The 22,299-nt window shown below is 40.6% G+C and overlaps 1 protein-coding gene across 1 annotated transcript in view; it reads right to left on the bottom strand.

Moving 5' to 3' along the window:
• LOC135256635 (cyclic AMP-dependent transcription factor ATF-6 alpha-like) overlaps positions 1–22,299 on the bottom strand; it is a 40,649-nt gene that overhangs the window by 6,134 nt on the left and 12,216 nt on the right. Inside the window, exons 8-15 of the mRNA XM_064338590.1 lie at positions 20,788–20,973; positions 20,582–20,673; positions 17,646–17,789; positions 15,532–15,645; positions 14,686–14,773; positions 8,397–8,455; positions 6,355–6,466; positions 1,849–1,933 (exon numbers count right to left, since the gene is read on the bottom strand). Coding sequence (XP_064194660.1) covers positions 1,849–1,933; positions 6,355–6,466; positions 8,397–8,455; positions 14,686–14,773; positions 15,532–15,645; positions 17,646–17,789; positions 20,582–20,673; positions 20,788–20,973 — 880 coding nt within the window. The remainder of the gene's footprint in view (positions 1–1,848; positions 1,934–6,354; positions 6,467–8,396; positions 8,456–14,685; positions 14,774–15,531; positions 15,646–17,645; positions 17,790–20,581; positions 20,674–20,787; positions 20,974–22,299) is intronic.

The following is a 22,299-nucleotide window of genomic DNA, read 5'->3' as shown; positions in this document are numbered from 1 at the left end:
CTGGTCAAATCGAGAGGCCACAATCTCACTGTTTACTTTAATATTACTCAACCAGCCACCAGTTTTCATCTCTAGGATCAGGCATAAAAATCTGATGTTCAAGGTTTTTAATGACCAATTCTTTCTTCTTCAGTAAGTTTCAGTTTTAACTGGGTTATTCCGTTTTGCATGAATAACAATGTATTAATCTATCCTCCAGAACTGGAAAGAAGACTCTCAAAAGTGCTGCATTCTTTGTGAGTACAAGACATGTTTTAAACAGTGCCACTGTGTCCACATTAAAGCTTCACATAAAAGCTTCGTCCTGCAGGTATTTTTAAAAAGTTATACAAATATACACCTTTTTTCATAATGGGCAAAAATAGGTCACCACAATTATAACATTATAAATTCTGCAAGCCAAAAACAATGAAGATTCTTCTCCCAAGCAGCCACTGAACTGGTAATTTTTCCAAGACTGAATATAGCATAGCAGAAAATAAACTGACTACCCTCCTAACAACACCTCAGAACAACAGCCATTTATGTTCCCTGAGCTACGCCATCCTGTTTAACATGCTAATCAAATACTTTCGGGCTACATAAACAATGTAAACTCCAGCTAAACTCTGCACAAAAACAAAGCATGCCTATTGCCCATTGTGCATCAAGAAATATAACATTCAATGTGAGTGTGCTTTAAATGATGTGTTAAATGACTGTTCACATCTAAGCACTTACAATGTTATCATCTCAGTTGCACCCAGATTAGCAGTTGTAACAAGAGATCATAAATACTGCTTACACAGTATTACCTCAGGTTTCAGCTCAATAACTTTCATCTTCTTGATGATGACTGAGAAGGTTTGATGGGGCTTTCAAGGGTGAATCCACCAAATTAATCACATACAGCATACTCAGTTAAAACTTTTCTCCCCATATGTCAAAAGAAGGAAGTACCAAACAAAACATAAACAAGGCAGTCTCGTGGACGTTGAGGGGTTTGGCATGTAACCAAAAGGCATGTATCCACAAAATGGAAATTTTGAAGAAGGGCTGAGTCACTGTTTACTGAATCTGAATCTAGAACAAAATTCATCTGTTTCTCATAGAAGCAACATCAATTTTCTAACCTATAATTAAAGAAACTATAAATATCTAGCAAGAAATTGGCTGTTGTCAAAAAGTTGTTGCATTGGTGAACTGCAACGATTTGAACAGGGTATAACCTTTTTGTATTTCGGAGAGATACAAATTTCAGTGACACTTATCTGGACCTATATGCCATGATGACTACACAATGGTGTTATAAGCTAGCCATAACCAGTAATAACAGTCTACTACAATGTATAACCAATCTGATAACACTGTCATATTGTAAACTACTGACATATAATCTAAATTGTCAAAATTTTGCATTCAACAGCTGTACTACCCAAACATTTTCTCTCACACCTTCCCAAGAAAAGCACTTGATATCTCCTTAGCATACTAAGATCCTCATGTGTTGTGCCCTAGATTGTTTCATGTTCTCAGTGTTGTTTCACACAGACACTAGTGGTCCTGGATTTGGAATGCAAATCTGAACAGCAAGCTTTAAGAACTACACATATAATCAATTTATTTTGCATGATTTTAAGGTTTCAGTTCCAAATAAACTCAGAAAATGGCAGATGAAATACATAGGCTTTTACACACCACCTCACTTTAGAGACACTTACAGCCTGTCTTTTGCCCCATATGGAGAGCAAATCAAGTTCTTACGTTTTCATCTACGAATCCTGCTATTTTACGAGAGGCTTCTCAGCATATGAGGTCTTGAAGGAAAAGATAAAACCAGTTCATGGATTTAGATCATACAGAACTTACCATTTAGATTCATAGCTGGTAGCACCAGTGACATCTTTGGCCTACTTCCTTTGTTGTGGTTGGTAGCAGGAAGGAGAAGGTGATCCTAAAAATGGCGAAAATAACATTAAGTATTGCTTATACATAATTCATAAATCATAAATGAAACCATTAGTATAGTCCCGTGTACAGATGTGATAATTGCTTGTTTGCGCAATGACATACCCAAAAAAGTGCAGAACAACAGAAGAGCCAATAATCCTTAAACAACAACAGACTACAAATAACAATAGAAAAGGAAGTGGAAAACAGCCATTTCTCGTTTGGGATATGACTAAAAAAAAGAGCCTCATATCAAGTGAAACCTGCCTCAACATGTCTTTCAAGAAGCTACTGGAGACCCACTAATCCAGGCATCCTTGAAAAAGCTGTAAGAGACCTGGACCAGCCATTAATTAGCCTTAATTTTATATCCATCTCTGTCTTCTGGCTGGCAGCAGGCCATTCACTAGAGAATCGGTAAATAACTCCCTTGCTCTCGAGTCAAATGGCGCAGAAATCAGACATAAACAATGATGTAAAAAATGAAAGGAAAGAAAACTGGATAAGTACGTGAAATATGCTTGCAAAATATACAGTATCGTTCTCACAGTTTTAGGGCAGGGGACCAGCACTTAACCCATCACCCCTGAGGACAACCCAAACATAATTCCCAATCTACACGGAAGATGAAGCTGTCTGAATCAAGCCAAGTCAATTACAAAACTTGGCATTGTTGCTGGAAGTTCCCGTTCATTTTCCTTAAATCTGACTTCACAGGAAGAACTGGTGTGATTCAAACGGAGTTCTCCTGTTTGCACATACATCTTTCCTTCATTCCCACAAAACAGCCTGCAGCATTATTAGACATGAACGTAAATCCCTGGATTCAATCAACATGTTCCCCCTTTTTTTGGCAATCGCCAAAATGAATTTGCCAAACTGTGTACTTCTCAGGAAAAAATGAGCATTTGTAAAGCAAAGTTAAAGGCACATATTGATTGAAACCAGGCCGAGGCATAAGTCCACGGCATCAGACAAACTGTGGGAGAGAAGTGACGGCAACAGGATTGATTGGACTGTGTCCAGTAGGCACCAGATACAGCAATGCCGCATCATTGTTCCTTTCAACAGTTTTGTGTCTCTCAGATAAAAAATAAAACATTAACTGTCAGGTAAGAGATCATGGAAAATGAGTAGCCAGGCTAAATTTTACTGGGCAGCATTTAGATGCAGTACACTGATGTAACCAAAGATTCTTTACGGTAACCAGATGGTTGTCTCTTGGGTTTGTTTTGTTCCCTCTAAAACCGGTGAATATTCATGAGGCATGCCAAAGGGGCATCTATTGTATGCCACAGGAATAAAAAAAGTTGGTTGGCAAATTTCATATGTAAGAATTAAATTAAGTATCTATCTATCCTTACGTAAGTATACATAAGATACAAATAAGACACAGATGCTCAATTCAAATTGGAACATTTCAGCTTCCAGAGCAGAGACATAAAACATTAAACAATATGGAGTTGACCAACTGGATTGTCTTTACAGTCTGTGTTACAAATTTACATAACAGTCTGGCTGATTACACATGGAATTCAAGGACTCCGAAAACACATCAACTCTTCAACAGGGTCTTCCCCAGCTCAGACGTTCAAACGAGAAGTAGAGTCGCAGACGTAAATATTTCCTTTCACTACTGATTCTGCATCTTTCAGCTTGAAAGTACCACGCTTTAATGTAAATAATGTGCCCGCACCACATAGCTTGCTTGTCTCTCGATACATGACGCAGGGGGGAAAGGGAGTCTTCTAACCTTTCTGAGACAAATAAGTGGGACAACTACACTCAAAAGAACAAATAGAGAGAGCTGGTTCTCATTTAACCCTTCAAAACAACATCAGCCCAGAAGAGCCGAGCACTTCAGAACCTGGGTGGTGGAACATGTGGAAGCCAGTTCTCTCAAGCAGACCAGCTGCCTTCTATGCAGCTGCTCTCTTAACAAGTTGGCCTTCACTGCAGCTTTAATCGAATACGGCCGACGGTGGATATCAGGACAGGGAGAAGCGAGAAGCATTGCCAGAGGGCCAAAATACCATTCAAACATTCCGACAGAGATTAGAGAGGAACGTCCGCAATCAAATAAACAGATAACTTGTGTTAAACTGCCCTTAACACTTTCAAAGCTAACAGATTCTATATCATTAAAACCATCCAAATTTCTGGGGTCGCATGGAAAATGTGCCGTTTCTCTTGAGCAGCTAACAGCAATACGCAATGACAGAAAAACGCGGGTCATAGGATTGTAACCCTCTAACTTGATCACAATACCCAACAAAATTTTCATAGTTAGGTTTTCACCCACGTGGTGATTAGGGCCAGCCTCCTGCATACGGTCTGCTTGTGATTACCACACCATGTGGCTCCGAGTGTAGGGTTTGACAGTGAAATCCAGACCCCGCTCTGGTTTTCCCTTCAGCTGTGTGGAACTGGCCTGGCTGCAGATGAGCAGCCCTTCTGAACTCTCTTCAAAGGCCCTTGCTCATATGTGTGCATCTGCTGCCATGACGATGAGGCTAGATCAATACCAAGAGGCCAGGTGTTCATGGGTGCAGTACTAAGGTAATCCAAAGATTTCCCCCACAGACTATTCATACTTTCAGGGTTCATACTTTTAGGGTTTAAAAAGCAAAGGATGAGTCTCATGTGTAAATATCTTTAAAAAAACCTTTAAAGAAACACTGTAACCATTAGTGATTATAGGGCAGACAGATGCCCAAAATGACACTGTCATGCTGCGATGAGCTGACAGAACAAATGAGGACAGACAAACCCTGACATCTCGTCAAAAAGACTGGAGTGGGTCTGTGGTGGCTTTGCAAATGTGCGAGGATGGTTCCTTCTGAATGACCCTACATACTCCCTTTAGAAAGTAACTCTGGATTTTGATGATATGTAATGATTTCTCAATAGAAATAATGTATGTATATTCAGCCCTGTGAGACACACGCACACACCTCTGGGATCTGATTGTGTTCGCAATTAACACAACAGTAAAACATGAAAGATGACATACAGTTAACATCATCCTGGGCAAAATTTGCCCTCATTATCAAAATTCTGGGTGCACCTTTAAGATGGAACGAGCTATAATGATTTTTAAATGGCTCGAATATTTGAACGAAAAATCACCTAATACAAAAAACATTTGCTGGAGGGCTTATGACCTAATTGAAAGAGGTTTTTCCTTTCATTAAAGCCTCATTAAAATCTGCATGGAAGTTTGCTCTTTGGGAAAATGTAGTGGTGACACCTTTGGAGATTACTGGAAAATTTCAGCAAGTTTGAAGAAAAAAATAAGGATAGGTCCAGGATTTCATTGAACTTAAAAATCGTGCCAGTAATAACATAGTATTAGGCCTGTATGTTTGCTTTTAACAAATTTACATTGAGCCCTAAGTTAATCGAAGATCTCTTTCCTAATAGACACTGCAGAATTATATATGTCAAACAGGAGAATGAAATATACGGGGAACAGCCATTTAAAACAAATAAAAAATAAATAAATAATTATGAAAATCCACTTTAGCTCATTGGCTTACTGCAATACCAATGTGCATCTAATTATGATCATCATCTAGCTGATAAATTTTATTGGTTCAACAAACAAAATTTTTCTATTACTTTGAAAAACCAAAATAATAAAAAATAAATCTTACTGAACTACAAATTTTCCCTACTGAGGTACAGATTACAAAAAGGAAAGTGACTTGTGAAGTCACTATACATTTCTAAATTATTTTATAACTCCATTTATTTCTGAATGTAGCCATTATTATCTTTTTTTCCAATGAACTTACTTATAATGTATTTTCATTTATATTTTGTTATATATTTTATTTTTATTTGATTTAAAAAATAACTACAGAGGCTGTCGCCTGTCGCCTGACAGCAAGAATGTCCTGAGGTCAAATCCTGGCCTTGGCCTTTCTGAGAGGAGTGTGCACGTTCCCCCCGTGTCTGTGTGGTTTCCTCCGGCTACTCCGGCTTCCTCCCACAGTCCAAAGACATGGAGGTTGGATGCAGGTAGGCCAATTGCCCATAGGTATGTGTGCAGGAGTGAATTGTGTGTGTGCCCTGCGATAGATTGGCGACTATTGGTGATTATTCCAGCCTTTCGCCCAAAGCATGCTGGGATAAGCTCCTGCACCCCCCTGCCCCCTGCCCCCTGACCCTGACCAGGAACAAGCGACTATAGATAATGGATGGGTGGATAAATTAATTTGAACTGAAGTCTCTTTTATTGGCTAAGCCAATAACAAAAGGAACAGTTCTCCAAAAACAGCAGAGACAAGACCAGAAACCAACACAAACTAATCTGTTATATAAACTGCAAACGGCAATTAGATTTCTTCAATTTTCTTAAAAGCTCAGTCTCTTTCAACCTATAATGATCATTCCAAACACAAACCGGTGTTCTCTCCTTACCCGGCGAAACGACACCACGTAGAACGTGTCCCCTCGGCGCTGAATCTCCTCGAAGAAGTCGCTGTAGCTCCCGTGGCGAGCGTAGTACACTTGCAGCTCACTTGCTGAGTTTCTGTGGGACAGCGGATGGTGGAGTTGGCAAAGTGTTTAAAACCTCCCAGTGCATTCTTCAAGAAAGCTTAATGAATCTGGAAACACTTCACTTTAGGGAATCTAAAGTAGACTCATTACAAGCGATTCAACTCTACTCAAGATTACAAATTCTGCAAAGACAGTTTAGAACACAAAGGTATTCTAAACTGTATTCAAAATCATTTGAACAGATTCATAACCACTTGATACAATTGACATAAAGTCTCAGAGCCAGGCATATCCTCACAATGTATAATAGGTATCTACTCAGTGAAATTAGGTATAAGTGCAAAAGAAGTGGGTGGGGACTGGGGAATAGTTGATGGGGACTATTCTCAGTATTCTGGTGCCGCGCCAAACTACTTTCTACATATCAGAAAAGTGATCGCTGTAACTTTCTAAAGTTGTTTCAGAAAAAAGTACAAGGGCAGGTTCTTCATAATGGTGACTTATGCTGAGCAAAGCAACAGTACGTCTCTTTTACTTGTTTTAATACTTTTTTGGACAACAATGGAGTTCTTTGACTTCTGATATATCAGCATTGGCTAGATTGACATTAACTGTTTGTACGATAAATTCATTGGTTGGACATGATCGGGTTTTGTCTTTATATATATATTGACGATACAGAAAAAAAATGAAAATCAGTTATCATTTAACTTAAGTTTGAAGATGTGCAAGACCAAAAACAATTTGTGCCAAAGAGCACAATTTCAAAATCCCAGAATGGCATTATATTCTTCGCCATCTTTACTTTATTAGATTAGCAAAAAATTATGACAATTTTACTGTTCTAGCTCTTAACCCTGGGTCCAATTTCCTGTATTTTTCCTGCATCCTTCTTATAATTAATACCTTGTTGTGTGAGAGTCCTCACTGAATATGGAGGACAGCCCCTTACAGTAACTCAATGCTGAGTGGCTTAAGGTCACTAACTGTTCTCTTCATCTGTTATAAACATGTAGATGTTTTCACAATATTATTTGTGATGACAAAGTATGTAGAACAGCAGTATACTGTATATAAAGCTAGGACAAAAACTGCATTTTTTTTTAGCTGACAGTGTATTGTCCTGAAATCATAAGCTGTACATTACTATTCTGAGGGCAAGCGACTTCAATGGAATTGCAAAAATGCTTGGTTTGCTGTTTTTGTCAACGAGCTGTACAGGCTACCATTGCGATCTGGTCACATTGCAGAATTACAAAGGGGGGAGAGTTTGGCAAGTGATATTGCTGAGTGAACAAGAACCCAGCCACAGGCAAAATGACCTTAATACAAGATTTCCAGAGAAAAGCAAGAAACCACACCAGAGGCATGCAAGTATGTGTGGGATTAAGCAGAGAGAGCATATAGTATATAGTATAGCAGCTTCTTTATTATTGATTAAAACAACAATTTTTTTGCATTAAAAATATGCTTTGCATAGCCAGTGGGAAATATAGAGTGCTGCTAAAACAGGATGAAATACAATAAGCTGATATTTTAAGTGGGCAGGCTTAATTATTGTCTGACATCAAACTGCTGACCAAAACAAGTATAAGCTATCATACTAGTATATACATATACCTGAGGTGTCTGTGTATATGCTATTGTGTGCAACAGTTATGCAGGTTAATGAATGAGAGACAGTCAAGGGCTTGGAATTTCAGAATACTGTCTGAAAATAGTAGTTTCCAAGCTTTCATCTTTGCAAGTCCCATTATCATAGCAATATACTGTATTACATCCAAGTATATTTTGATAGCTTTAAAAAGTATACCCGCTTTAAAGTAAAAAAAAAAAAGATGACAGATAAACGAGTGCTACTTAGACTTGACTGTACTACTCTGCTCTTTCTAAACCTACTTGAATACACTTAAACACTATATTTCGCATATGTGCTTTGTACAACATAAATAATTACTCACTTTTCAGTTACTTCGGTGTAATGGACTGTAACAACCTCAGACTTCTTTGGCAGTGACTTCTGTGGGAGAGAACAAGAGGGAGTAGAAGAGGGTCAATCTGAAGATGGCTTCTATGCAGTGCAAACAAGCCACTCTTGGAATGCATAGAGATCTTTATTTTCTCTTGAACCAAGGAAAGGGCCCCCAAACATTTTCACAGAAGGGCCAATTACAGATTATTATTGCCTAGAGGAAGAAGCTAGAAGAAAAAAATCTTCATTGGAACCCTCAGTGTATTTCATAGGCTTGTTTTCCACTGACTAACCAGCCAGTGCTGGGTGTCAGATTGGAGACAGCAATGAAGATGAGGGGAACTTTAGTTATCTAATCAGAAATGTACCTAACTCCCTATCAACCCATGTCACTCAGGGACAGATATCCAAATAGCAAGCTAGATAACAAGCTAAGAAATATACTCCAATCCCTGGCATCCCTGTTACATTTCTGCATTTCATAAATCTCACATAGAGCAGTTTGGTAGGTAGCGATATGTGCTAGCTACCATATGCTAGTTTACCAATGGCTTTGTTTAATATCTAGAAATGGTATTTAAGCAAACACTTCCAGTTTCCAAAATGTAAATGTAGGTGTGGTTGCACATTATGTTTTTGATCATTTAAGCTGAGTGCATGAAGGCCTCCATCAGTCTCCACATAAAGATACAGTAACTCTCTTTTCAGTTGTCCTCACACGGCATGTGAAAATGATTTGGTAGATTTTTTTCCATGCTAGTGGGAAATTTCAAACAGGCTGAATTAGGCCCACAGACCATACTTTCGGAACCACTGATTTACAGAAACCGCTCATTAATGTTATATAATGATGGAATATGCATATAAATGGTATAATTCCACACTACAGTAGGTTACCCACACAGTCCTCTTGCATAATATTGCAATTAATGTCTGCGGTTTGGAAATTAAAATGTTTTTATAGCAGGCAAGCAATTGCATAGAATTATAAATATCCAACCTCTGCAAAAAGTCCCTCACTGCTCCCCGCAACATCCGTTAAAATTATATTAATATTTACTAAATTGATACATTTTGGTGCAAAATTATAGTTATGCTGTGTCACAACTGCCTTGTCGCACACTGAAACATTTTCTAATAAAAACAAAAAAGGAAAACAGACAGAAAACAATGTTATATTATTCAAGCCAATAAAAGAAGTTACGATCACAGAAAAAAATTAAAAATGCAGAAACCACCCACCACATGCCAGCCAGAGTTGTTGCTCTGTGAATAGCTGAACAGATACCATCAGGCGAATTTACAGAAATGAAGCTCAGAATTAGCATTACCATACCATTCTACTGTCCTCATAAGGTTTGACATTTCACTCAGGGTTAAGCGTTCGCTCTCCTGCACTAAAGTCAATGTGTGCTAGTCTGGTAGTCCCCCTCCAGGCCATGGGTGGCTTGATTGCACACAAACCCCAATATCCAAAGTAAACACAGATTGTGAAGTCATTGTGGGAGCATGACCAATGCTGTATCTCCTTGTCTGGCAGAAGATTGGTCGGCCTTTAGTCTTACAGAGGGGAAACTGAGGGGAAAAAAACCTGTCTGCTGTCTGCTCTTTATATTACCCGGGCAACTGGGAGGCAGCGAGAATTCTGAGAAGAAAGGATGGCATGGCTGGAGAAAAGAGAGAAACTGCACTGACCTTCTCACGTCGGATTTTCCTCAGTTGGCTTCTCAATTTTGGAGGATGTAACATTTAGAAATCAGGTGCAGCACCAATTACCATCCTTTTATAACTAGGCACAACAATCTGGCTAAATGTTATTGAATTCTGTCCTCGTATGAATGTTCCTTCTGGATCTTGATTCATTTTTGTATAATGTCATTTCATGCTTGTCATTTGTAGTTTGTGGGTTTTTTTCATCACTATTTCTATAGCTCTTCACCTTCTATGGGACTACAGATAGAAATGAGCTGTCTATGTAAATATGGCAGTGTCAATGACACAAGTGCTGCTATGTTCATTACTGTTAATTGTCCCTCTAAAGTAATAGAAATAATGGAGAAATGACTGAAGAGAGAGCTGCACTCCCCAATTCCATAACCCCACAAACTGGTCATGTAGCCAGAATTTTGTGGGTTCGAATCCTGGGTCTAGAAATTACTTTCTAGCCCTTCAGCAAGGTACTTCATCTTGATTTATTTTCCAGCAATCATCCAGCTGGATAAATGGAAACTATGAGCAAGGTAAGTTGTATAAGAGGCTCTGGAGGAGGCCCTCAGCTAAGCAAACAAATAAAGTATAACTTAAGTCAACTGACTCGCAGTTCACTCATAAGCCACCTGTTCTCTGGCCTCAGAGGATTTACAAATCATTCGTAAACACTTCATCCAGGGAACATTTCAGGTACAGCAACCATGTTGACAGAGGGAGACTGAATACATGGAGACTGACTGAGACAGCCCCACATTGGACGTACGCTACCCTGCACCATAAACGAATGGCTAAAACGCCCAACCCTTATGACTAGCGATACAGACTATGTGAAATATACAAATATATATGAAAACAGGTTAAGTTGCTAGTTACCAAGCAAGACCCTTTTTGCATGTGGCCACAAAGCAGGGGCTAAAAGCCATAGCTTCTACAGGCAAAATCTAATAGGTGGCACATCTGCGCACACCAGTGGAACTTTTAACTAATTTTTCGCACCACACATCACACAGGAGTGGAACATCAGACTACCAACAGGCTACAATTCAAATGTCAAACATGGAGGGGCTTGGTGCATCAGACTAAATCCTCTCCTTGGCCAGTTGTCGTCTTTCCGAGCTGCCATCCAAAGCCTTTCCTGTAAGGCTGCAGCTGAGAAAATACTGTGCTAACGGTGAAAAACATTCACCCACTTCACATCGGAATTCATCTCCTGGTAGCTAGTCCGAGTCCCTGCTGACTCCTCGCCACATGAAGCACTGTGTTTGGAATTACTGCTTTAATGTGCAGGAGTTTCAACCTCTTGATAAGTTTTTCCTCTTTGCTCTTCATATCACCATCAAAAGCTGCATGTTAACCTTTGCCCAGGGGGGCTGTAAATGATGAACGGAACATATTTCAAGGCCTTCAGCACAGTGCAGACCTGCAGGGCCAATGGCTAATATACGATGGCCATAAAATTCAAAGACACTAAGGAATATAGAAATATAAGGAATACACATTTAAAGTACTTTTCATATATGTGCACATTATAAGCAAACAATGTGCATTATAACATTTTTAAATATTATAATTAGAGGCACTTTTTAATACACCAAAACTGCATATATTGAAATGTATAATATGTATGTATAAAAACACACCGATGAGAGGTAATGACTGACATATTTTGACATATGCAATACATTTTAACATTCATAATATATATTCCATATATTTGGACGTGGGATTTTACAGGTATTGACACAAAATATACTACTTTTTCATTATTGTACCATAGGACAAAATTTAGCTAATCTTTGAAATCTGAGGTCAGTCATAACAAGAGAAAAACTGAGAGAAAGTGAGGGCGGTGTTATTAACATTTGAGTCAGGAATTTAAGCCAGTATAATCTTTTTGTTATTAGTCTGGCGGTTATGGATATGAATGAAAAATAGTGTTAAGTCTGGGCTACATTATTAGCTGGCTGTCACCCATAGGCCACAGGGATGGGGCTTTGACCTGTCAAGGCAGCAACTTGGCCAGAATTCCTAATTCCCACCAGACAACTACAGGCCATGGGTAATGAGAGAGTAATGCCCAAATCATCCAATGAACACTAACTCTCCCATAGTTCTGCTTAGTAACTGGCCCACAGGCGAGTGTATCAGAGAGGCGCATGTGCTCAGCGACACCGCTCTTCACATGGAACAGAGCAGCACAGCACATGTGGCAGTATATGCATACCTTGCCATTCAAAAATGAGAGGAAAAATGAAAATAAAACACCATAAATAAACAGTAAAAATAAAATGCAGAAACAAAAAAAAAAACATGAAAATACAAATATAATGTGTTTTCCTCTCACAAATGTAGACAGAAAGAAACATGGCAGAATGCCTGACTGCCTTCCCTCAAAATCAATTCAAATCCATTTTTAATGGACGGTTTTTACTGTGTAATAAGGAATCATTGGTTAAACCATCTGTGATACCCATTAATATTCATTCTTAAATATAGAGGAACAAATTTACTTTGGCAAGTCGACAAGCTGATTTTTCCCTTTCTAATCAGCCTCTTATCCTTTTTGCATTGCATTACATTACAGACATTTAGGAGGTGTTCTTATCCAGGGCAACTTACACACCTTTTGTATTTTTTACATACTGTAGGATCTATTTCAGCTAGATATATACTGAAGTAGTGCAGGTTAAGTACATTACTCCAGGGTAAGATGACGTACCTGGAAATCAAACCTGAAACATTTAGGTTATAAGCCCAGTTTCTGCTGATCCTTTTCTCTCTTGATAATGCTATAGTATTATATCTATAGACTTAGAACTCTGCTTGGCTGTTAGCATGGCTTAGCCTGCAGATATGTAAGAATGATGTACCTGTAAATAATTTGGAAATGTGGTACGTGGTGTTTACACCTGAAGCTTGATTTCGCTGTAATATTACATCCATGCAAATGTCTTTACAAAGCAAATTGAAGTTATTGCTCAATCTGCTGGAGATACTGAAAACTCCCGATCCCAATTATACTAAGGGCATCCAGCAGTGACATGTTTGTTGGACAGGAAGACTTCCAAATCTTTCCATAACACCACTAAGGAAGAAAATTAGCAATGCCCTGGCATACTCAAAGGCACAAGCTACTGTATATCATGAGTCCACTGGTCAATGAAGCCAAAGGTGTTTTGAAGGCAAGTTCCTTTGCTCGTCAGTTCCCTCCCAGGTCAGCCCAGCAGTTGTTCTCAAGACTCACCAAGCAGTCTTGTTGTTTCTCCTTTGTACAAAATGTACAAAATCTTGTGACAGTCATGCTATATCATTTGTCCGTAGGTCACTGAGTCTCTGTTCTCCATACTCAAAAATAAGGGACAACAAATCTTAAATCTGCATGAAACAACTAAGTCACACACTCATCGATTCCCTCCATGACAGTCCTGTAGGTGTTCTTCACTAGACTCACAAAGAAGCCTTGTTGGTTCTCCTGCATACAAAATAGACTTGCTTGAGTCCGGCTGTATAATTTGTTCTTAGGTTGCAGAGGTCTTTTTTCTGTAAAGCACAGTCAAATTGCCAGTGACAACTAATGTAAATCACAAAAGCCAAAATCACCACATTTTGAATCTGCAGGAGAGCTTCATCACACAGCTTTCATTAAGCAGTGTGAGAAGAAACTGTGCTGAAACAGATAAAAAAAACATCCAACTAGGTAGTGCCTAGGGAAGGGAAAAAGCTGGCTGTCGACAGTTGACAGTATAGAAACAATGGCTACAACCGAATATGATTTCATTGTTTATCATTATTTTTAAAAACCCAGCAAATATCTGACTGAAACTGGTAAATCATCTACACAGTCTGCTGTTACAAAAACAAAGGCCATTTCTGTGTGAAACATACAAATCAAAGGAAGAACGTCCGTGGATTTGATTACCGACTTGTCACTTCATTTCACTTCATGAGGCAGGGGGCAAAATTTTCCAACTGATGTGGAAAAGGAATCAAAGTGAGCACGACAGCTAAAACCATCGCTGAGTTACTCAAGCTGTTGTCGCAAAATGGTTCCAGAAGCACCGCTTGGTGCGAATGGATTTGATCACTCAGCATTACTGCAGACCCCACTGGTGGCTTTCGCACAAATACTGGCCACAGAATCGGAAAGAAAATGAAGTGCTTGAAATGCCAATACCCTTCCTCTGACAGTTCTGTTTACATTCTCAAAGTGGTTGGATTATGTTCAACGTCACTGAAATATATCCCTATGTGCACTCATGGCCTAAGTGCAAACCGAATTCTAGGGCGTATGAAAATAAACCCTCAAAGTTAAGACTTAACGACATTTCCGGAAAGGCAGACAAAGTTCTCTTATAGCATACAGAGGTAGAAAGACTGCAATTATCTTAAAGCACCTTTACAACCATCCAACCATTATTGAGGCAAAGTTTCAATCAAATCCTAACCATAGAAAATGACTTGTGGACATATAGTTGTTATTGCTGGCAATGGCAAAATCTCACATAGAATGAACTGCTGTGTCAGTGAGTTCAAGGTCAGTGCATGAGTCAAGAGGCTACCAAATGTACCGGCATTGCCTTGGTCTTGTGCCGCCTGCTGGACTTCACCCTCTCGGATTCGTGGCGATGGACCCAGCCACGCAGCTCACTGGCGAGTCTAAGGAGGTGATCACAACACAGAGCACTGGTCAAAACAGCCCCATCCAAGGCAGCAGAGATGTACATAGTATAGCACTCTGCTGATAAAGTCTCGTTGTGTTCGTCACTGAGATCAGTAAGTGGTGTGAGAGATGCTGGTGAACTCTCCTGACAGTTTAAAGGAGATGGGGGATCATATATTGTCTTTCTGTTTGGCACAATGATCTTAGAGGTGCTACTGAAGGTTTTTGATGCCCTTTTCAGAGAGGGATAATAAAATACCTGGAATAAATGTAAACCAGCCAAACCAAACTACAGTAAATCACAAAAGATGGCACTGGTATTGAACAATAGAACTGCAAAACCAGAAACATAATATTGGACTTGCTACATCCAACCTTTGGAAACCAATTTTTTCAAGACCATTGTATTTCTCATTATTCATGAACTGGGAATATGGACGAAAAATTAACCATGACAAATAAACAACTGTTATTGTTATTGATTTGGTTGGACCTTTGGAATGAAATTGATCTCACGAATATTCATGGTATGCATCGAAATGATGCATAATGCATAATGTTCCTGCTTCCACAGTAGACAAACGGAACTTTCAATGATAATGATATGGAGCTGCGTATCTGGTTAGTTCATAGAATCCATGGTTTAATAGCCCAGATGTGCATATCTGAGAGGCCCACGGCTGTTGCATCTAATAGGGCGGAGCACAAGTGATAACCAACGAGGGTGAAGGCGGTGAGCATGCCGAGTACTTACCTGATGGCCTTGGTTCTGTTGACTGAGGGATGGCAAGGCCGGGGGACCCCAAAGAGGAGTGGGTCCCTCTTCACCACCATTAGCGCCTTCTCCTCGGGAGTGGACTGGTCCCACCTGCAGAGAGGAGAAACGCGCTCATTTACACACCTCCACCGCACTGTACATCCATGTTGGTAGAGCACTGCTGCTGAGAGAAAAAGGCACCATGAGGTTGTTCTCAGGATGGTTGATTGTAGCACTTCCTGTTTGCACTGTTACTGGCTCTGAGTTAACTCTTCTTTTCTGCAACTGAATCTGCTCTTGCTTTCTGGATAATGCTGGATAAGACCATCTGCTTTGTGGCCGTAATGTAATACAATGTAACATGATGTAAAGGCTGTGAAAGCCTGATGGTTATCTTCCACATTCCCAAGTCCAGATTTATACAGTGACTAGTTGGAGAAGAGAGTGAGGGAGTCAAAACTGTGGTTTTTAACCAAATACCACAGAGCTGACTGTGCACAGACAGGAGTACCACCCACATTTTCACAATCAAACTGGGAAAGGGACTCCTGAGTATCTCAGTCAACATCAGCAAAGTCACTTACCACAACCACAAAGTGGGCCTGCACTTGAAGACATTAACCGATTAAGAAACCCAGCCTAAGCCTAAGCTTTTTCATAACATTGCTGAGGTGCAAATCAACAGTGAACCATGCCACTTGCATCCTTCATGTTGCTGAATTCGGCCATAAAAGAAATAAGGTCTGATTCTTTTATTTGGAGTGTGAGGTTAGCAAAATGGCTACTAGCATCGTGGCAAGGGTTAAAAAAAAAAAAAGAGAAGGGTCCTTTAGTGTCTCGCCTGGTGAACCCATTTGTAGGTGGAGAGGAGACCAGGATTTCAGGACCATCACATGTCCTGAAAGAATTAACTAGTTTTTTCCATGCTGCGAGTAGCTGAGGGCAGACATCTGCTCTGGCCGGCATCCTTTGGCAAGGCTGGACCCAGTGGGGGATGTGTTCGGACCAGAGCCGCATTTACTTGGAAGGCTTTGGCTTTCAATCTGGAGGCAATTTTCCACGTGTTAATAGCACTCCCTGCCAACTCCCTCACTGAAGAGCAGCAGCATGCACAGAGACAGTCGAGATTTGGTGCTCAGACTGGCCCATGCTTTCCAAAGGATAAGGTCACAGTAAGGCCTGTGTAAAAGGAAAACCTTAGCCAATCGCACGGTGCACCGTACAGTTAATTACTGGGAGAAAGTGGTCAATGCTGACTCCTGGGAGAAAAAGCTCACCGAACAAACTTTGTTGGTGGAACAATGTGTATGAGGGAGCACATTCGCGGTGACCAAAAGCAGTCCGGGTTTAACAACCGGAGTCTACATATGGGGAATAAATGGGGCCCAGCCATGTTACTCGACAGCTTGGGGTTCATCGGTCGATGCCTGAGGCAGGCCGGAATTCAGCATGATCGAGATCTTTCAGGTGTGTGAAACATCAGTGTGCCTCAAACTTTTGGGAAATTTCACAGCTTAGAGACAAGACTTTGTACTTTTTAGTGGTTACATAATCTCATCTGCACTGTAAAATGTATTTCCAGCCTTATGTGGACCATAAGGGGGCAACTCAGACCATCCGCAAATCCCAGGCAGAGTGACTTCCAGACGCTAAATTACCGTCATTTAAATTCCCATATGCTGAGATCGGATTTCTTAAGTAATGCTTCCTTGTCTGGAAACAGCCTGCACCGCGACAGGACTTTCCAAAGCACACAGGCACAATTGTCCTTGTAACTCAAAGCCAAAAACTGCAGAGAAGATGCAGATTCCATGACAAAATCTCATGGTCAAATACTCTTTTGAAGGATTACACTCCTTTTCAGAGTATTTTGTGATTGGTTGGATGCAGATGAGCAGAAAACTAAACGAATCCAGGAAGCGTATCCAGATGGGAACCGGGAAAAAAAACACAAGAATTTAACATAACAAAGTACACAAACACTGGATTGTGACGTGGCCACAAATGCATTTCAGAGCAGGTTAGAAAATAAAGCCGGTGCACGCAGTAAAAAACATGGAGATTTGAACCGGGGAGTTGGCCTTGGGCTTGCACCCGTGACGTGTAAATACCTCTCTGCGGCCTGAGGGACGTCTGCTCCAGGTGTTTCCAGACCTCTGCTGCTCTCGTTGTCCACAGCTGAGAAGCCTAGCAGATGTCTGCCAGGAGGTGGGGCCCCAGCGGAAGGCATGGAGACTGGGTCTTCTTCGAAGAGACTGGGGGCAGTGGGGAGAATGTTATGTCATTCCCTGCAAAAACAGACCAGGGACTCTTCTTTTTGGCGGCCAATTTGGTGTCCGTTTTCTGTTTGGTGTCCCTGTTGTCTAACCAATGTTTGGTTGGACATCTCGGTTCATTTTCAAATTTTTAAACTTTAAAATCATTAATTATATGCTAGCTGTCAACAATCCCTAGTTACGCTTCTAATAAAGGGGGGGGGGGGGGAATAGAGACTAGGATCTTTTAAGAATACATGCAAAAATAGCTGTTGATACATCAGATGAAACAACAGAAATCAGTCTCTCGTTACCAAATAAACATACCAGAAATGAGCCAGTAAAGAAAAAAAAAACAATGGAATGAGGGCCACACAACCCACAGTAAAATAAATAGATGACAGACGAAAAACTCAAAATGTATTCTAGAGGTCATCGACAGGCTGAACAAAGTGGTTGGATAAGGAACACAGAACAGTGGAAGGTTTCTCCTGGTCCAAACTACAAATGAGATCATTGCTCTGTGTAGTATGGCATAAAACTGCATGTATCTATTGTATCCGCGCCCGAGGGTTGTAAAAAGCAGCTACCAAACCTGGATTTGAAAGCACAGTTTAAGAAGCCTTAAACAGAAGCTCTTTAGGTTCAAGGCAGTTTGTTGCCACTTTACTTGATTTGAACTTTTGAACATTTTCCAACATAGACCTGGAATCTGGACTTCAACACAAAGGCATTTGAATCAACCTGCCATGGTCAGTCGACCACCAGACCTGGGACATGCCACTGCACAGAACAAAAGCTTTTGCTGATACCATTAAACAGCCCATACATGGCTATTTTCAGCATTTGTCATCTGAAAGCACATTACCACTTACTGGAAGCCAGAAGTCACTTCAAGGAAAAGATAATCTGTACAATCTGCCTAAAAAACAAGTATATACCACCACAGTATGCAGTGCACATTTCTTTCTTGGAAACGGCACGTGTGATCTGAAGCATTTATTTAGCAAATGCTCAACCATTTTTAAACAGGCAGACCATCAGCTTCATAGCATGCCTCGGGTGCAGAAAAGAAAAAGTGTATATGTCTCCAAGCTGGAGCAGCAGTTGCACATTCCTTCTCCTTCAAAGCCTGAGCGCATGGAAAGTCCAAACTGCCCGCTGATCTCAGGCCAACATTCCCATTCGGAGTCAGCTGAGAGCCAGGAATAAGAAAAAAGAAGATGATCATTTGTACAGTATGCAGGAAGGATAAATCCTTCTGTCTGACCGGACAGAGGCAAACATGGCTTGCTGTGTCACTCATTTTCATCACTGGCAGTATTTCCATCATTCTGAATACAAGACAGACAGAAATCAACCAAAAAATCTGTAATGGCTTGTGGTGAAAAGAAGTGGGCAAGTGGATAATCGCAAATTGAACAGTCTTCTCCAAATGTGCCATGAAAAAATTTCACTGGAAGTTAAAATTAAGCAAAAGTATACAGGGTACCTGAATTAACCTGAATTATTTCTGACCGGACAAACCCAATTTAAACTGTTTCACCTCCGGATGCAATGACACCACCACCTGTGTAGTCATAAACTAAATGAACTCGTACACATTAGACTGGATTCAATGAAGCACACTTAAGACTGTTAAAAGACATGCGCAATTCAACCCTCCAGATTAATCCAGCACCTTATTTAAATACGGCAGCTTTCCTTGCACCACCTCAGTATGGTAATAGAAAGTAACAGTTTCAAGCAATGACAGTCAGGTTTCATGCATGCTTCTTACTGACCAGTCAGACCACTCTTTAAAATAAATACATGCCCTTTAAAGGCATACTATGCAGGATTTTTTTTATCCTTGCTGTGATTCTGAATTTATAATAAAAGAAGTCTCCTCCTCCGTCTTCAACCCCACCCACTCACCCAAAGTAGGATACCTGACTTCGACCATCTAGCAACCTAATGTAGTCAGCTGGATAGCTAGCTAGTGGTAACGTTACTTACAGGTCCAACACAAAAACAAGCCACTCTACTTCTACTTCTTTAACTAGCCCTGTCAGTTTGACTATTTGCTTTGCTGCATCTATGTTTCTTCTGCCATTGCAGCAGCTAGCAACAAAGGCTCCACTGAAATATGATTGGAAACCACAGGCTCTGAAGTCACAGTCTCCCCTCCCCACAAAGAAAAGAATGCCACGCCCAAAATCATCCCTAACACATTTTAAGATAACAAATACAGGTAAAGGTGCACAAATTCGGTGAAAGTGCATAAAGATGGAGATTGCCAGGACATCTCTAGCCTTAGAATGGTTATTTTATAATATTTTCAAGGTAAAAATCCTGCATAGCTAAAAGCTCCATTTGGGTCATGCATTTTCAATCAAACTAAATTCAAATCAATGTTCTCCATAGCACAAAAATAAATGAAATCATAGTTCGATTGCATTTTAAAAAACACTATGACAAGGTCAGCTGTTCTTGTATATTACAAACATAGCCTGATGTTTTAAAGCTTCAGGGCTTAAAGACACAACGGTTTCATTTTCTGCCAGCTAAATGGTTAATGACAGACCTGTATGCAGACACATGCAAGTGAGGGTTTTCATTTAGAGATGCAAATATTTTACAGGCACAAACAAACACCAGAACACTGGATAGATACTTTGGCTATGTACATTTCCCTATTTAAGTGGCTGCCATCATTTTAAAACTGTCTTTAATCATCAATCTACACACCTGTTCCTACAACGAAAGTGAGAATCTGAACAGGTAGAATCAGTTACAGCAACCATCCTCACCCTATTGGGCCCACAGAGAGCATGACAAACGCAATGACTGCCAGGAGGCACGCCGCTCGTCTTTTGGGGGCAACCACCTTCAGGTCATTGTTCTGTAGATCAGAAACAGGAAAACGCAGTTAGATAACAGATCGCCTTTCAGGCTTCCGGTTAGCTGCGCGTGCACTTGTACTATCTGCTCTACGGAGAAAGGGGGGCGGTCCTACCTCAGCCGCCAGGCTGTCCAGCCTCATCTTCAGGGAGCAGTTCTCGCTTTTCAGCTTCTGGTTCTCAAACAGCGCCACCTTCAGCCGAGCCTCCAAGGTCAGCAGGTGCTCTTTCTTCTTCCTGCGCGACAGGCAGGCCGACTCGCGGTTCTTCATCATCCGCTGGTGTCTCTTCCCGACGGGGGACTGGAGATAGGGCAGAGGGGTGCAGGTTAGCATGGCACCAGTCTGGGTAACAGAATAGAACATTCTGGGCCAACAGGACTCTGTACCTGGATTTACAGCCATCCATTCACCATTGTTACCACATCATTTTATTTGTTTAGCAACCAAACTCAGCCAAAGTAACTTAGAAGGCCTGCATTTTTACCTATGCATTTATAGCGCAGGATATTCACTCAACTGATTCCGGATAAGTACCCTGCCCCTGGCTATAACAGCAGAGCACAACCTGGGATTTCAACCTGCAACTCCTCACTTCCATTACACTGTACTGTCCCTACCCTTAACCTCCTTGGTCCCTAATAAAGCGCATATGGCTAAATCAGCATAAGTTGCCTGTACAGAAAAAGAGTAGGTAAAATGTCAAGGCTAGATGGTTTAAATGACCTTGTCGCAAGTATTCTGATGTTCTCTAATGTAATACATGAATAGCCACTTATTTAAAAAAAACAATAAAAAATGTATAGGTCCTTTCCCCTAACTAATACGCTTACAACTGTAAGGGGTTCAGCCCAGAATGATTATTTGTAGTGTCAGGTATTCAAACACGCAGCTGTACCTGAGGCCTTTGGACACTGGTGGTTCACTGGGGACTGACTGGAGTGCCTCTGGAGTATGACAAATGAAGGTACTTTTGCTTTACAGCATCACCTTTGAGAATTTGAGTTAAACCTGTTCAAACAGATTACATCACCATCACGTGATCAACAGACTGCAGGGCTTTTATTTCTCGACAACAGAAGTGTTTCATACGTGTAGGTTTGGGGGGAGACATGTCACACACAATATTTTCATATGAATTAATTGCGAGACCAGCTAGTATGCTTATGAGACTTGGCGTTCGACTATGCGAGACTAACGTGTCTGGCAGGGTGTCTCCTCCAAAGCTGAAAATAAACCTACAGCTATGGTTTGGATGGACACGCCAAACTTCTAAACTGGATGGACACACCAAACTTCTAAACTGGATGGACACACCAAACTTCTAAACTGGATGGACACACCAAACTTATAAACTGTGGAGCTGTTCAAAAGACCATGTGGATAGATCAGCATGGGCAATACCAATTGGAGGGTGAACTACTGTTATTAAATACAGTAAATACTGTATACATGAAACCATTAACCCCCCGTACTCCCAGCATCCACGGTTCTCTGCAGTGTTGGGTGGGAACTTCTTCAGCAGGTTCTTCGCAGCAGAGGTGGAAAATCTGAGGTGAACCTTCATCCTTAAACCAGTGCTTAAGTGAAATCCCAGCCAATAATGACTCCAACATGTGTCCAGCAGAA

This window comes from Anguilla rostrata, chromosome 6, assembly GCF_018555375.3.
Source record: "Anguilla rostrata isolate EN2019 chromosome 6, ASM1855537v3, whole genome shotgun sequence".
NCBI classification, from domain to species: Eukaryota; Metazoa; Chordata; class Actinopteri; order Anguilliformes; family Anguillidae; genus Anguilla; species Anguilla rostrata.
Note: the sequence above shows the minus strand (reverse complement) of the source record. Positions and strands in the feature narration are given on the sequence as shown.